This window comes from Salvelinus sp. IW2-2015, linkage group LG6.2 (genome assembly GCF_002910315.2).
Source record: "Salvelinus sp. IW2-2015 linkage group LG6.2, ASM291031v2, whole genome shotgun sequence".
In the NCBI taxonomy this organism is placed as follows: domain Eukaryota; kingdom Metazoa; phylum Chordata; class Actinopteri; order Salmoniformes; family Salmonidae; genus Salvelinus; species Salvelinus sp. IW2-2015.
In genome coordinates this window covers 14,251,112-14,266,365 of record NC_036846.1, presented here as the reverse complement: position 1 = coordinate 14,266,365, position 15,254 = coordinate 14,251,112, and the positions used below count along the sequence as shown (strand labels likewise).

Sequence of the window (15,254 nt, the reverse complement as noted above, 5' to 3'; positions counted from 1 at the left end):
CCAACTTATTGTGGGAAGCTTGCGGGAGGCTACCCGAAACGTTTGACCCAAGTTAAACAATTTAAAGGCAATGCTACCAAATACTAATTGCGTGTATGTAAACTTGGAATGTGATGAAAGAAATTAAAGCTGAAATAAATAATTCTCTACTATTATTCTGACATTTCACATTCTTAAAATAAAGTGGTGATCCTAACTGACCTAAGACAGGGAATTTTTACTAGTATTAAATGTCAGGAATTGTGAAAAACTGAGTTTAAATGTATTTGGCTAAGGGGTATGTAAACTTCCGACTTCAACTGTTGGTCCAATCTTTGGATATAGACTCAATGCCTTGAGGGAAGGTGTGTGTGTTTGTTTTTTTGTCTCTGGAAGGTTATTTGTGCAAATACTGTATGGGGTACATGTGAACAGTAGAGGTGTACTGCAGACAACTCATTAAAGGAGACACATTGGGCCTAGGAAATGCCAACTTTATGAAGCTCAATTTTACAACATGCTGTGTGTTGGCCTAATGCCAGCATGCATGGAATGTATGGCCAGTTGAACTGAAGTATGGTTCTCATGGACTAGGCCTCGGGGAAGATATTTCTTGAATGCTCACATAAGAATCTTGATATGACTTCAAGATACAGTAGGGAAGAGCAGTGCAGGATGACTCTGGCTGGCTACAAAAGCCTTTAATCCAAACTTTAATTAGGTTTGACCAAAACCTAGAAACAAGTCTGACCATTGCAATTTCAACTATTTTGATAATAAGCACAGTCTTGTATACTATTGTGACATTGGGACTTCTTTGGACTTGAAAGCAACCCTTGAGACTACACGAAATTAGTTTTGCTTTTGTATCAGGTTATCATTATTGATTTAGGCTATAGCACATTGGGATTCTTCAATTCATGGCAACAGCGTAACTAACTTGTAAGTCAGTATGACTTTGCAGAAAGTGACAGATGTGGGCGTGTAGTTGGGAGTTTAGAAAGGGACAACCCCATTCCATATTCAAACGTGTTCATTTCACTGGTCACTGTCAGAGCCACCTAGAAGTCACTGCAACACAAAAGTAAGTAGCTAGCGTTAGACAACAATTGCAAAATATAGTTACGTTATAATAAATAAAACGATGTGCAATAGATAATACTAGATAATGCGCACAGTCAGATGTTTGTCCTATAGTCGGTCGTGCACGCGGGCGAGCTATTTGCATTTGAATTAGGTTAACTTTAGCTAGCTTACCTTGCCATTCAATTCATTTTGCAACTAAAACTAATCCTCGACGTTATACGAAAAATAAGACCAATAGCTAGCTATTTGGAAGTTATGCTAATTTATTGGCTAATAAGCTAACTGAACAACAGATTACCCTCCCACCCAGTTATGCATGGTGGTTGAGAGTTGGAGTGTTTTTACTTTCAGAATTCATTCAAGTTTCATATTCGAGGATATCTATGCTTTAGTTGGTTGAAGTGCTGTCAGACTGACTGGGTGAATTTGAGCGTCCTGGCTAGCTAGACTAGGGGTGTATTCATTAGTATGATTCCGTTGCAAACGTAACGTTTTGCAACGAAAATGAGTTTATATTGGCCAAACTCGGGTATATCCCTCCCCGTTTTGTGACATTCACTCTGGTTGCTTCCGTTTGTTTCCTAGAGTAAACGTTTTGCAACGGAATATGACTAATGAATACACCCCTGACAATCCGGCTGCTTGATCTGCTAAAATGCCACAGACGCCAGACTGACCACACTGCGAGATTTGTTTGCTAACAAAAACAATCGTTTATTCAAATATTCCAAGGCGCATGGGATTTTCACATGCAAATTGCACTTACAACTTGTCCTATACTAAAGCAATAAGGCATCTCGGGGGTTTGTGGTATATGGCCAATATACCAGGGCTAATCGCTGTTCTTACGCGCGGCTCAACGCAGAGGGCCTGGATACAGCCCTTACACGGAACCCAAACCGGTTGACCAGACCGGATACGTCGCGTGCGCGAGCGTCGCAAAATAAATGTAGAAATCAATGTTATTCAATTATTGCACCCACACTGCTCGCGCGCGCAAACTAGCGTCTGCGATGCCAAGGGCTAATACGGAACCCAAACCGTCTGCGCGCGTGCGCCATCGTCCATACATTTATTTTGCCCCCCCCCCACACCAAACGCGATCACGGACATGCAGGTTAAAATATCAAAACAAACTCTGAACCAATGACATTAATTTGGGGACAGGTCGAAAAGCATTAAACATGTATGGCAATTTAGCTAGTTAGTTTGCACTTGCTAGCTAATGTTAATTTGTCCTATTTAGCTAGCTTGCTGTTGCTAGCTAATTTGTCCTGGGCTATAAACATTGAGTTGTTATTTTACCTGAAATGCACAAGGACCTCTACTCCGACAATTAATCCACACATAAAACAGCCAACCGAATTGTTTCTAGTCATCTCTCCTCCTTCCAGGCTTTTTCATCTTTGAACTTATATGGTGATATAGGTTATTTTGCCTCTATACCATCTGATATACCACGGCTGTTAGCCAATCAGCATTCGGGGCTCGAACCTCCCAAGTTTATATTATAAACCACAGGTATGACAACATTTTATTTTTTCAGCTCTAGTTGCGTCTTGCCTAAGAACAGCCCTTAGCCGTGGTATATTGGGCTCCCGGGTGGCGCAGCGGTCTAAGGCACTGCATCTCAGTGAATGAGTAATCACTACAGTCCCTGGTTCGAATCCAGCCTGTATCACAAACCCTTTCGTGATTGGGAGTCCCATAGCGTGGCGGTCAATTGAATAATTTTTGTCTGAATTATTTTCATCAAAGTGTATTTTCTTGTAATGAATTGACACATGTTTTGTATCTCTTCTCTCCAGTGGGTCCCTACACAATCACCTACTTTGGAGTCCGAGGTATGTGGAGCCAGTTAATCCTATTCAACATCACATGACAGAGCCTGGTTATTGTTTTGAAATAATAATAATAGCCTACCATTGGAGAGTGCATGGTTGTTCATGTATTCCCTGTTATAATACGCTTTTTATATTGATAATATAGCTAACTATTACCAAATCTTTCCTGCAATTTGACCGTCTCTTTAAAAAATGGTGAATGTATTGTAAGACAAAAGCCTTGCACCTGTTACTGCTCACATTCATGAAATGTGAACTTATTTAGTGTCATATCCAAAGACCTTATCGCTGTCATTCATTACCAAGTAGCCTACTGCAGCAGCTTGACTCAATACTCAGTATTGTGTTTCTATTGGTTTTCTAACATAAACTGGAGGTGAAGTCATTCCAGGTCATCTTAACACCATGTGTGATCTTTCACACAGATTTTATGACCTGGATTTCACCCACAATGGCTGTTTACCTTGCAGCCTCACCCATCAGTTTTGATTGTTATCACAGAAAATACTTGGACTACTAGAATGGCTCAGCTGGCCTCCATGATCACCGTTCATACACTTAAAACAGTCTGTGTTCCTTCTGTGTCTGCTGCTTACATTATTCATGGTGCTTTAGCACTGAGAAGGGCTGGCTTTCAGTCAGGAGGAGCATGTGACCCAGGTTAATGTGGGGTGAACAATCATGTCATGGGACTAGGGTTGCACATTTTTGGGAATATTCAGAGGTGGGAATCTATGGGAATTAACAGAAATATATGCAGATTAATATTAATACCATTTAAATGTAGATGTTTTTTTAAATTGGATATATTTACCATATCATATGGAGACAGAAACATAAACCTTTTACCTTATCATAAGTAGACATAATTGCAAATTATTAAATCCTTCCAATAGAAATTTTCAAAACTATTTAGTTACAAATTGAACTTCAATTAAATTAGTTGACTCTTCACATGGGATAATTTCACTGAGCAACAAAAGGGAATATTGAATGATCCCCAATGATACATCGCATCACCCAAAAACGTTTTCAACATGCATTTGTGAAATGATAGTCTAGACCCTAAAGCGTTGGTTGTCTTCCTCTCAGGCTTTCATCTCTTCTCCCTGGACCTCCTCAATGTCCACCTCTTGAACAGCAGACTCTGAGGCCTCATCTTCACTGTCACTTTCCAACCTTGTTGAGGATGGCTCGTTGTCAGGCTCAAAAAGCCTCAAATTTGCCCGGAAGGCCACCAATTTTTCAACCCTTGTATTGGGCAGCCTGTTGCGTGCTTTGGTGTGTGTGTTCCCAAACAAGGACCAGTTGCGCACTGAGGCGGCTGATGTTGGTTGGAGTTGGAGGATGATGGAGGCAACAGGAAAAGAGCCTCAGATCCACAAAGTCCCTTCCACCAGGTGGCTGATGAGATATGTTAGCACGACTGCCAAATTGCATCTCCATTCCAAAGCCTTTGCTTGGAAGTGTCATTCGCTAGACTGCCAAGAACCTTGCCCTCATCCAGGCCAAGGTGGCGAGACACGGTATCGATGACACCATAGGCCTTGTTGATCTCTGCACCAGACAGGATGTTCTTGCCAACATACTTGGGGTCCTACATGTACGCTGCGGCGTGTATGGGCTTCAGGCAGAAGTCTTCGTGCTTTTTGATGTATTTCAGAAATTCAGTTTCCTCTGCTTGGAGCAACAGTGAATAGGTTTCAGGCTGCTTACCACTCTCTCCTAAAATACATAATCCAGGAAGATCCTCTTGATGGGCCTGTCCATATTGACAGACTGTGATATGGCTATTTCTAGGAGAGACTCCTCCCCTCCAGGAGACTATCAGACATGATGACAACACCACCCCAACGGGTGTTGCTGGGCAGCTTCAGTGTGGTGCTCTTATTCTTCTAATTTTGCTTGGTGAGGTAGATTGCTGCTATAACTTGATGACCCTTCACATACCTAACCATTTCCTTGGCTCTCTTGTCAAGTGTATCCATTGTTTTCAGTGTCATGATGTCCTTGAGGAGCAGATTCAATGCATGAGCAGCACAGCCAATGGGTGTGATGTGAGGGTCCACTTTAGACCTAGCAGCCTTCATGTGCACAGCATTCTGTCACCAGTGCAAATACCTTCTGTGATCCAAGGTCATTGATGACTGCCTTCAGCTCATCTGCAATGCAGAGACCGGTGTTTCTGTTGTCCCTTGTGTCTGTGCTCTTGTAGAATACTGGTTGAGGGGTGGAGACGATGTAGTTAATTATTCCTTGCCCACGAACATTTGACCACACATCAGAGATGATTGCAATGCAGTCTGCTTTCTCTATGATTTGCTTGACCTTCACTTGAACTCAGTTGAACTCTGAATCCAGCAAATGAGTAGATAAAGCATGTCTGGTTGGAGGGGTGGGTGTATGCTGGGCGAAGAACATTCAGAAATCTCTTCCAATACACATTGCCTGTGAGCATCAGCGGTGAACCAGTTGCATACACAGCTTGAGCAAGACATTCATCAACATTTCTCTGACTACGTTCCTCCATTGAGTCCAAAAAAAACTTCTGATTCCAGGAGGACCATGAGCTGTTGATATCGATAAGGTGTCTGATTCATCATTTTCACCTTGAATGGAAGTAGAGGAACTTTTGTCCGAGGTTGTGAGCGCTGAGGGAACTTTGTCACTTGGCCAGATGATTCTGCATCTTTGTTGGAATTCTTCACATATGATTTGGCACATTATTTGCAAATGTACACAGCTTTTCCTTCTACATTAGCTGCAGTGAAATGTCTCCACACATCAGATAGTGCCTGTGGCATTTTCCTGTAAAGAAATGAAAGAATGAGTTTAAAAAAAACAAATACAATTCCATGTACAGATAAATAGTTAAGCAGTTAGATTAAACAACTCCTTTGTAAGATAAATGTTTTAAATTTAAACATGTATGGAAACAGTTGAATTAACATTCCTCAGTTAGCAGGCTCAAGCAAGCTACAACCCACATGGTAGCAAAAATTAACTAGCAGAAATTGTTAACAAGTTAGAGATTATGTAAACACACTTTGCCGTAGGCTGCTATTTACAAGTTAACAAAAAATCATGTATGTCATAAAATATATTCACCCCACCCAGTATTGTAATCAATCTTGAGAATCAGCTGTACATGTGATGGAAGAATGCACTGTGCATGCAGAGGATTGCAATTCCATTGAATTGGGGATAGTTTAACCAAAATATGCCACAAGACCTAGAATTGCCTTGTGTGTATCCCACAAAAAAAGGTTCACTGTTATAAGCTAACTTTTTTTGACGAATTTAAGCAAAATTCCCAGGCTTAATTTCCCATTCAAATTTTTTATTAAATTTACAGGTAAGTTTCCGACCCTTTGTAACCCTACATGGGACTAAAGGTTCATTGACTTGAACCCGAAAAACATTTTGTACTTGAATAATCAAGAAGGTCGTATAAATAATCCCAGAGATAAAATAGCCTTTTTATTTCTGGATATAAGCTGCCTTTTTATAGACCTACTACTATACATCAACAAGAAAGCAAACTTTGCACCCCTTCATATTTTACTTCGGTTTACAGTATTAACTGTTTATTTTTTATCTAGTCTGGAATGCATATATTTACACAACACTAGTGCTATTTATAACGCGTTAGATCTGTGCCAAAGCGTCTCATGATGCCAGAGTGTCTTATGATTGAGAGCTGCTTTGTTTTTGTTGACCTGTTCTAACTGTCTCGTGTACCACAGGGCGCTGTGGCGCTATGAGGATCATGATGGCCGACCAGGGCCAGGAGTGGAAGGAGATCCTGATGGACTTTGCTGACTGGACGAAAGGAGATCTGAAAGCCTCTTGTGTGAGTGGGGAATGGATCATTCTTTTGTTACCATCTTTCATTTGTCAACCTGTTCAGTTTAGCCAGGGATGATGGTCTGTTAATAACAGCTGGGATGTGCTTTTAAAGGACAATTGGTTTGTTTAGTGTATACTGTTTGTTTCAACAATCTCTGCCTGTACATTCCATTATTCATATTGAAGTAAAGATATTTTACCTCATTAACTCAGTTGCCATCAATGTAGAGTTTATTCAGCTACAATAAATATGTAAACCCCATGTCCCTATTAGTTGTTACAATCTATAATAAATAAAACAACTTATTCTTTTGGTTTTAGATATTTGGTCAGTTGCCCAAGTTTGAAGATGGAGGATTGGTCCTGTACCAATCCAATGCCATTCTGAGACACTTGGGCCGCAATCATGGTAATTGATCTCAATTGTAATGTCATATACACAGAGTATACAAAACATTAAGAACACCTGCTCTTTCCATGGTATAGGCTGACCAGGTGAAAGCTATGATCCCTTATTAATGTCACTTGTTAAATGAAGGGGAGGAGACAGGTAGAGGGATTTTTAAGCCTTGCGACATGGATTGTGTATGTGTGTCATTGAGGGTGAATGGGCAAGACAACAGATTTAATTGCCTTTGAATGAGGTATGGTAGTAGGTGCCAGGCACATTGGTTTGTGTCAAGAACTGCAACGTTGCTGAGTTTTTCACGCTCAACAGTTTCCTGTGTGTATCAAGAATGGTCCACCACCCAAAGGACATCCAGCCAACTAGACACAACTGTGGGAAGCATTGGAGTCATCATGGGCCAGCATCCCTGTGGAACGCTTTTGGAGTGGGGGGGGGGTTTCTAATGTTTGATATTTACATTGTTTTCCTCACTCCATTTATCCTTTATAATCTCTCAAATATTAGACTGAAATGTTATTTCTACTTTCACCTAACTCGAACACACACAGATGCCTATGGGAAAGATGGAAAGGAGGCCGCCCTCATTGACATGATGTGTGATGGCGTTGAGGACCTTCGTCTTAAATATGGAAAAATGATTTACCAGGAATACGTAAGTATTCACCAAGGCTGAAATTCTGACTACGGGTACAGTTAATACAACATTTTACCTTTACTAATGCAGTGCAGTAAAAAAACATTTGGTTCAATGTGTGGCGCCTGACAACGTGACAGGGAAAATAAATAAAAATTTGATATCTGAAAAGTACAATACACCTGCAGTGAAGCCGCTCAACAACTACATCATACCAGTCATCCAACAGACTCCCATTCAGAGCGACACACAGGGTCAATGCCCTGCTCAAAGGCACGTTGACAGCTCTCCCACCAGGCCAAAAAACGTGGACCCGAAACCCTCCAAGACCCCCCCCCCCTCCCCCCACAGTTCCCCAATAGCTGTCCCTCAACCATTCGAGACCCTGCCCACGGTCCCACCTCCCCAAGAAGAAAAATAAAAAATACAATTAATTCCATTGCCAAGAACCCCCCAATGCACCAACAACTAATAGAATGAACTAAAGAGAAAAAAGGAAAAGACAGAAGAAAATAGCAACCAACAATGCAAAGTAAAAAAATAAAATAAAAAATTGTAAAACAAAGGACAACTAAAATCATAACAGCAATGCCAACTGTATATGTTTATGTGCATGTCTGGCACTATTACATGTGTGTCTTCTAGTATGTGTTTTTTTGAATGAGAGTGTCTGTATATGCATGTGTACAAACACCTGCACGGCATCAGACTCAGGCAAACCGGCATTAGTTGTAAGAACACTGCCCCTCAGTGTCATTCAAACATACGTTTTATTTTGACGTTTTCAAAAGTGTGTCTTTGACCATCATTCTATCTACCGAACAGCAACTCCACTTGTCTCCAATTCCACATCCCAACCCTCAGCTTCCCTCAGCCCATCCCATCTATCTCTGCTGTCCACCCACTTCGGGTTTCTATGCGACACATATCTTTCAACTATGCTGTGATGTTTAACGTACAAATTCAATCTAATTGAATAGAATCCACAGATTGCGAGTTGAAGATAAATACTTTTACTAAGAGTATTAATATAGAAGTAATTGATGGACCCGGTCGTTCCAGAGCTCCTACCAGTACTATTTCTAGGGTCAATTTTATCTCAATGCTATGCATTTTCAGCCATTGCTGAACCTGAGACCAGAAACGGCCTACCTGAGGGCAATACCAAAATAAATGGTCTATTGATTCTGTATCCTCACAACAAAATCTGCAGAGCTTCGATGATTTTATGCCCCAAATATTCAACATTTTGTTGGTGGCAAGAATTCTATATAATAATTTTAGCTGAAAAGCACGAAGTCTTGAATCTTGCGTTGTTTTATATATTAACTCATACACCCTGTACCATGGAATCGGTACATCAAAAATCTCTTCCCAACTATTTTGCAATCTGTATGGCACAGTTGTCAACATCCTGGTCCTCAAATGAAACTGGTATACTTTCCTATTTATGCTATTTTTATTCCTCCGCAAGTTTTGATCCTTTATATTGGACAGAGACCAGTTCCCTACCTCCTCCCGCTGCCACCTGCCTCCTCCATTTTTGGGGTAATGCTGTAATCAATTGGTTGTACTCTTGGATTGAGTAGACCTTCCCGTACAATTCTGATAACTCCATGAAGGACATAACTCTACCATTCAAATTTACAATATAATTTAAGAACAAAATACCCTTTTCAAATATCTTTCCCATAAATACAGGTATTTTATCAACCAGCACATTTGAGTTCAGCCATAATATTTGTTGTATCTTTTCAGAGGGATGAAATTGAAATTGTAGCCAGCTCTGCAATGTTTGTTTGAAAAGGAGAGATACTCTGAAAAAAAGTATAATTTTCAATTAATCGTAAATGAGACATGGCAATCTGCAAAAAGGCAATTTTAAAACAATGGATGAGCTTTTCTTAGTAATCTACTTGAGAACCATTTAGGGTTCAAATAAAACTTTTGAATAAGTGAAGCTTTTAGAGTTTTAGTGCTTTTTATATTTAATCATCTCAACCCACCCTATTCATTATATGGATAGGCGTGTTTTATTTTGTCTGGTTTAGCAACCCAGATGAAGCTAAATATTTTTTGCTCATATAATTTGAAAAATGAATCAGGAGTAGGCAGCGCCATAAGTAAGTGAGACCGGGAAGATTTTAATTTACCCGCCATTTGAGACATTTTTCGGGTAAATTGGGTGCATAATCCAGTAGGGCGTCCACCCATGGTGCTCAGAATGACAGAAATCACATTTTAGATTATGGTAATGCATCTTAACAGAACATGCAACTCATGTAATGAAGCAGCTAATGTCATTTTCAAACATTTGCCAAAATGCAATTTGGGGAAAAACACCATTCTAAACTGCGCACCTGGGAAACACTATTCTAAGCAGTGCACCTGATAGCGGTTCCATATGTGACAGAGATGGGAATCTGCTATCTAGAGATGCAACAACTAGGATGGGTTGCAAATATGACTGTGATTGTGCATTTGACTGCGTTAGGCTTTAAACTTTTTATTTTAATTATGATTTTTATGATTAACCACATGACAATGATTTTGAGAAACAAAAACATTGTTATTGAAATGAAGCTGTTCCATAAATATCAAAACTGGCACACAGAACAGTGGGAATGGTAGAATAAATTGTATGCTAACCCCAAACTTGAAATTCATCTGCCGCCTATAAAGTCTTTATAAAATAATTGCCTCCAAGTTGTCATTGTCAGATTTTGCCTTTAGGCTACTTTGAAGCAAGGTAAGACAAGCCTCATAATATGAAATGAAACATTCAAATTTCAAACAATTAAGTACAATTTGAAGTCAGAAGTTTACATACACCTTAGCCAAATACATTTAAACTCTGTTTATCACAATTCCTGACATTTAATCCTAGTAAAAATTCCCTGTCTTAGGTCAGTTAGGATCACCACTTTATTTTAAGAATGTGAAATGTCAGAATAATTAGTAGAGAGAATGATTGATTTCTTTCTTTCATCACATTCCTAGTGGGTCAGAAGTTTACATACACGCAATTAGTATTTGGTAGCATTGCCTTTTAAATTGTTTAACTTGGGTCAAACGTTTCGGGTAGCCTTCCACAAGCTTCCCAMAATAAGTTGGGTGAATTTTGGCCCATTCCTCCTGACAGAGCTGGTGTAACTGAGTCAGGTTTGTAGGCCTCCTTGCTCGCACATGCTTTTTCAGTTCTGTCCACAAATTTTCTATAGGATTATGGTCAGGGCTTGGTGATGGCCACTCCAATACCTTGACTTTGTTGTCCTTAAGCCATTTTGCCACAACTTTGGAAGTATGCTAGGGTTCATTGTCCATTTGGAAGACCCATTTGCGACCAAGCTTTAACTTCCTGACTGATGTCTTGAGATGTTGCTAAAATATATCCACTTAAGTTTCCTGCCTCATGATGCCATCTATTTTGTGAAGTGCACCAGTCCCTCCTGCAACAAAGCACCTGCTGCCACCCCCGTTCTTCACGGTTGGGATGGTGTTCTTCGGCTTGCAAGCATCCCCCTTTTTCCTCCAAATATAACAATGGCCATTATGGCCAAACAGTTCTATTTTTGTTTCATCAGACCAGAGGACATTTCTCCAAAAAGTACAATCTTTGTCCCCATGTTCAGTTGCAAACCGTAGTCTGGCTTTTTTATGGCGGTTTTGGAGCAGTGGCTTCTTCCTTGATGAGCGGCCTTTAAGGTTACGTCAATTATAGGACTCGTTTTACTGTGGATATAGATACTTTTGTACCTGTTTCCTCCAGCATCTTCACAAGGTCCTTTGCTGTTGTTCTGCGATTGATTTGCACTTTTCACACCAAAGTACGTTCATCTCTAGGAGACAGAAGGCGTCTCCTTCCTGAGCGGTATGAAGGCTGCGTGGTCCCATGGTGTTTATACTTGCGTACTATTGTTTGTACAGATGAACGTGGTACCTTCAGGCATTTGGAAATTGCTCCCAAGGATGAACCAGACTTGTAGAGGTCTACAATTTATATTCTGAGGTCTTGGCTGATTTCTTTTCATTTTCCCATGATGTCAAGCAAAGAGGCACTGAGTTTGAAGGTAGGCCTTGAAATACATCCACAGGTACACCTCCAATTGACTCAAATGATGTCAATTAGCCTATCAGAAGCTTCTAAAGCCATGACATCATTTTTATGGAATTTTCCAAGCTGTTTAAAGGCACAGTCAATTTAGTGTATGTGAACTTCTGACCCACTGGAATTGTGATACAGTGAAATAATCTGTCTGTAAACGATTGTTGGAAAAATTACTTGTCAGGCACAAAGTAGATGTCCTAACCGACTTGCCAAAACTATAGTTTGTTAACAAGACATTTCGGTGTCTCAGTGATTTTGGTGATTTTGCGGTGACGTATTGTCCCCATGAGTGACAGAACACTGAGCCAATCCCGGCACAACGCGAGAACATTACCAACCCTTACGCTCTGTATTTTCTGCTGGCCACCCCACCGCAGAAAGCACTGAGCTAGTCTGAAACACCTGCGTTTTGAAACCGCTTTACTCAAGGAAGCAAAAAAACAGACTGTTTTGTATGCGGCTTTATTACTCAATTTTTTATTTTTTTTTACCTTGTTTGCAAACTGATATGTGACATGTATTAATACCAAAATAACATGCAAAACAAATGCTAATAGCTAAACAGATGGGGCTGAAAACAGGCTCTGCCCTACCTGCTCTGAATGATGGGTTACCACTGAATAAGATACATGATGACTAACAAATACACACAGGCCAATTTTTAATTCCCCCAAAAGTATGCAAATGAATCTATAGACCAATAAGCATTATGTTGAAATGTATTTCCATCAATTAATAAAAAGCATTATTTTGCAACGTTTTCTTTTTTTTCTCCCGGTCATTTTGGCAGGCAACAGTTGTATTTATTGGCTTTTCATTTGCAAGCTAACGGAAACCCTGGTAGCTTAATGTGTAAACATTTATGAAGTGTCATTATTAAACATTTTCTCTTTTTTGTAGGATACTGGTAAAGACCCATACATCAAAGACCTTCCTAACCACCTCGACAAGTTTGAAGCTGTGATGGCCAAAAACAAGACTGGTTTTCTCGTTGGTGACAAGGTAACCAATCCTGCAATGCACAAACAAAAAGAGGGCTATTGAATTATGGAGTAAGTTACCAAAATGTATTCATTAAATGGTTTGGTTCTCAGGTAACAGACAGTACTGTGATTACAAATCACAGAACTAGAATGAGTAGAACATGCATCGCCATTCAAGTTATATGCCATCATTAGAGTCTATTTCTCTGTTCCCTATCCTACATAGCCTTCGTTTGCTGACTACAGTCTGTTTGAAGTGCTGCTCAACCACCTGGTGCTCTGTTCCAGTTGCCTGGATACCTCCCCCTCCCTGAAGAGCTTTGTCGAGAAGATGTCAGCCCGTCCCAAAATCAAGGCCTTCCTGGGCTCTGACGCCTACAAAAAACTACCCATTAATGGCAATGGCAAACAGTGATATTCCTGAACAAAGAAGGCTAGATTCCATCCATTTACCTTCGCTGTAACCTGAACGGTTTTGGATAATAGCAATTTTTTACAAGTCCATCTTACACATTAGCCCACAATAAACGTGTTAACTATATGTACAATTGTTAGCTACTGAGTTGATTCATTGTAATTTTCATTAAAAATAAAGGGCTTTTTGAGAAGTATCCAGGTCTTTATGGAAAAAGCACTTTTGAACGTTACTTAAATTATTTGTATACAGTTATCACTTTTATTCTCTGCAGTTCTGTGAATATTATGATAACCAGCCATGTAGCAGAATGGTACATACAGTATGGGGATTCCTGGTCAGTTGCACAACTGACTGCATTCAACCGAAATGTGTCTTCTGCATTTAACCCAACCCCACAGAATCAGCGAGGTGCCTTAAGCAACGTCATGGCCGAGTAGTTGTTGGGGCAGAACGGCTGATTTTACCTAAATCCGCTTCTGATTTGTATTAGTCTATAAATAAATCTCTTTGCCAAAATTCGGCATCTCTCCAATGTCTTATTCGACTAGTATTTTTGAAAGTGTAAGGATAATAATTCAGCCATAGTTGTTCTGAAATGTTTGTTTACCAACATTTTACTCCCTCTGTTTAATATAAAAACACATTTATTAATTTGGGTTGCCTATCCTGACATGAAGTTTATTCTATAGAAAATATTTCACTCTTGCCACAAAATTAAGGAAATTAGAAGAGGGGGGGGGGTTCTGTCAGGGGGGAGATTTTTGGCACAACACCGGCTCGGAGATTTGAAATGGCAACCTTTCAGTTACTGGCCCAACTCTCTGAACCACTAGGCTACTGTACATGTCGCCCCGCTCCTGTGCCGGGGGAATTCTCTCCTCTGGGAAAATCCTGTCTTCGGTTACATTCAGTAGATGATCAGTAAGGAGTACTCCTCTCCTTGGTTACATTCAGTAGAAGGTGTAGGAGAAAATTCATGACTATGGGTGATTTTCCAGTATCTAGACTGTTCTCCCAGAAGTAGTAAGCAGAATCAACATAAGGTTAATTAATAGACATGTGCAAGCAGAATAAAGGCTGAGCGTAGGTGAATGAACAGAGCTGGTCAACATGTAAAAACAGAATGTAAGCAGAAAATGTATGCCTGTGCTGTTATAGGCCTGAGGGAAGTCATTACCTGGTCCTGTGACTAGCATTGAGACATTGCATTATGCATGTATGCCTGTGCTGTTGTAGGCCTGAGGGAAGTCATTGCCTGGTCCTGTGACTGGCTTTAGGGCATGTAGTTGTATTGTATGTCTGTGCCATTACAGGCTTGGGGAGAGCCATCGTGTAGTCCTATGAGTATCATTGGACAGACACCTGCATTATGTGTGTGTCTTATTTTTTGTATCATTGCCATGGTTACGTCACCAACAGAATCTGTAAACAAGCAAGAATTGAGACTGAAAGATAATGGTGGCGAGAGGCCAAGGGGTGTTAATCATCTACATAGAGGGGAGTGACCATGTGTGTTATCTGAAAGTGGAAACCTATAAAGCCTGAGGTCTGTGACTAGAAGGCAGTACTTCCATGGAATTGCTCGGCTTTGTTACTTTTTGTAATAAGGTCTATTTGAATTCACATGCTCCGGTATCTGAGAAATATTTGATTCAATATTTCCACGACAATGGTCAGTAAGAGGCACTCCTCTTGTTGGTCTTTGGGCAGTTATGGATGGGTGGCAGTAATGGGATAAATTCTTGCTAAAAGGTGTCATCCTTTTGATGAAAAGTCAAAACAATGTCCTAAATCTCACTTGTCTTTTAAGATCCAAAACAATGGTCGCGTTCCCCTGCTCAGATGTCGCATGCATCAACCAACAGTTGCGTGCCATGTCATCGACTGACAGATTTCTATAATAAATTGTGGTTATCCAGGCATTGTAAGAAATGGCATGTGTCA

General features: G+C 40.2%; 1 protein-coding gene across 1 annotated transcript; it reads left to right on the top strand.

Moving 5' to 3' along the window:
- Positions 1 to 983: 983 nt before the first annotated feature.
- Positions 984 to 13,503, top strand: LOC111965855 (glutathione S-transferase P). The gene is made up of 7 exons (XM_023990231.2): positions 984 to 1,063; positions 2,874 to 2,909; positions 6,656 to 6,762; positions 7,080 to 7,167; positions 7,716 to 7,819; positions 12,810 to 12,911; positions 13,119 to 13,503. Coding segments are annotated over exons 1-7 (627 nt in total). The 5' UTR covers positions 984 to 1,062; the 3' UTR covers positions 13,308 to 13,503.
- The last annotated feature ends 1,751 nt before the right edge of the window (positions 13,504 to 15,254 follow it).

Coding starts and splice junctions, on each gene's coding strand:
- LOC111965855 (XM_023990231.2), top strand. Junction 2,910..6,655: donor CACCTACTTTGGAGTCCGAG/GTATGTGGAGCC, acceptor CGTGTACCACAG/GGCGCTGTGGCGCTATGAGG. Junction 12,912..13,118: donor GTTTTCTCGTTGGTGACAAG/GTAACCAATCCT, acceptor TATCCTACATAG/CCTTCGTTTGCTGACTACAG.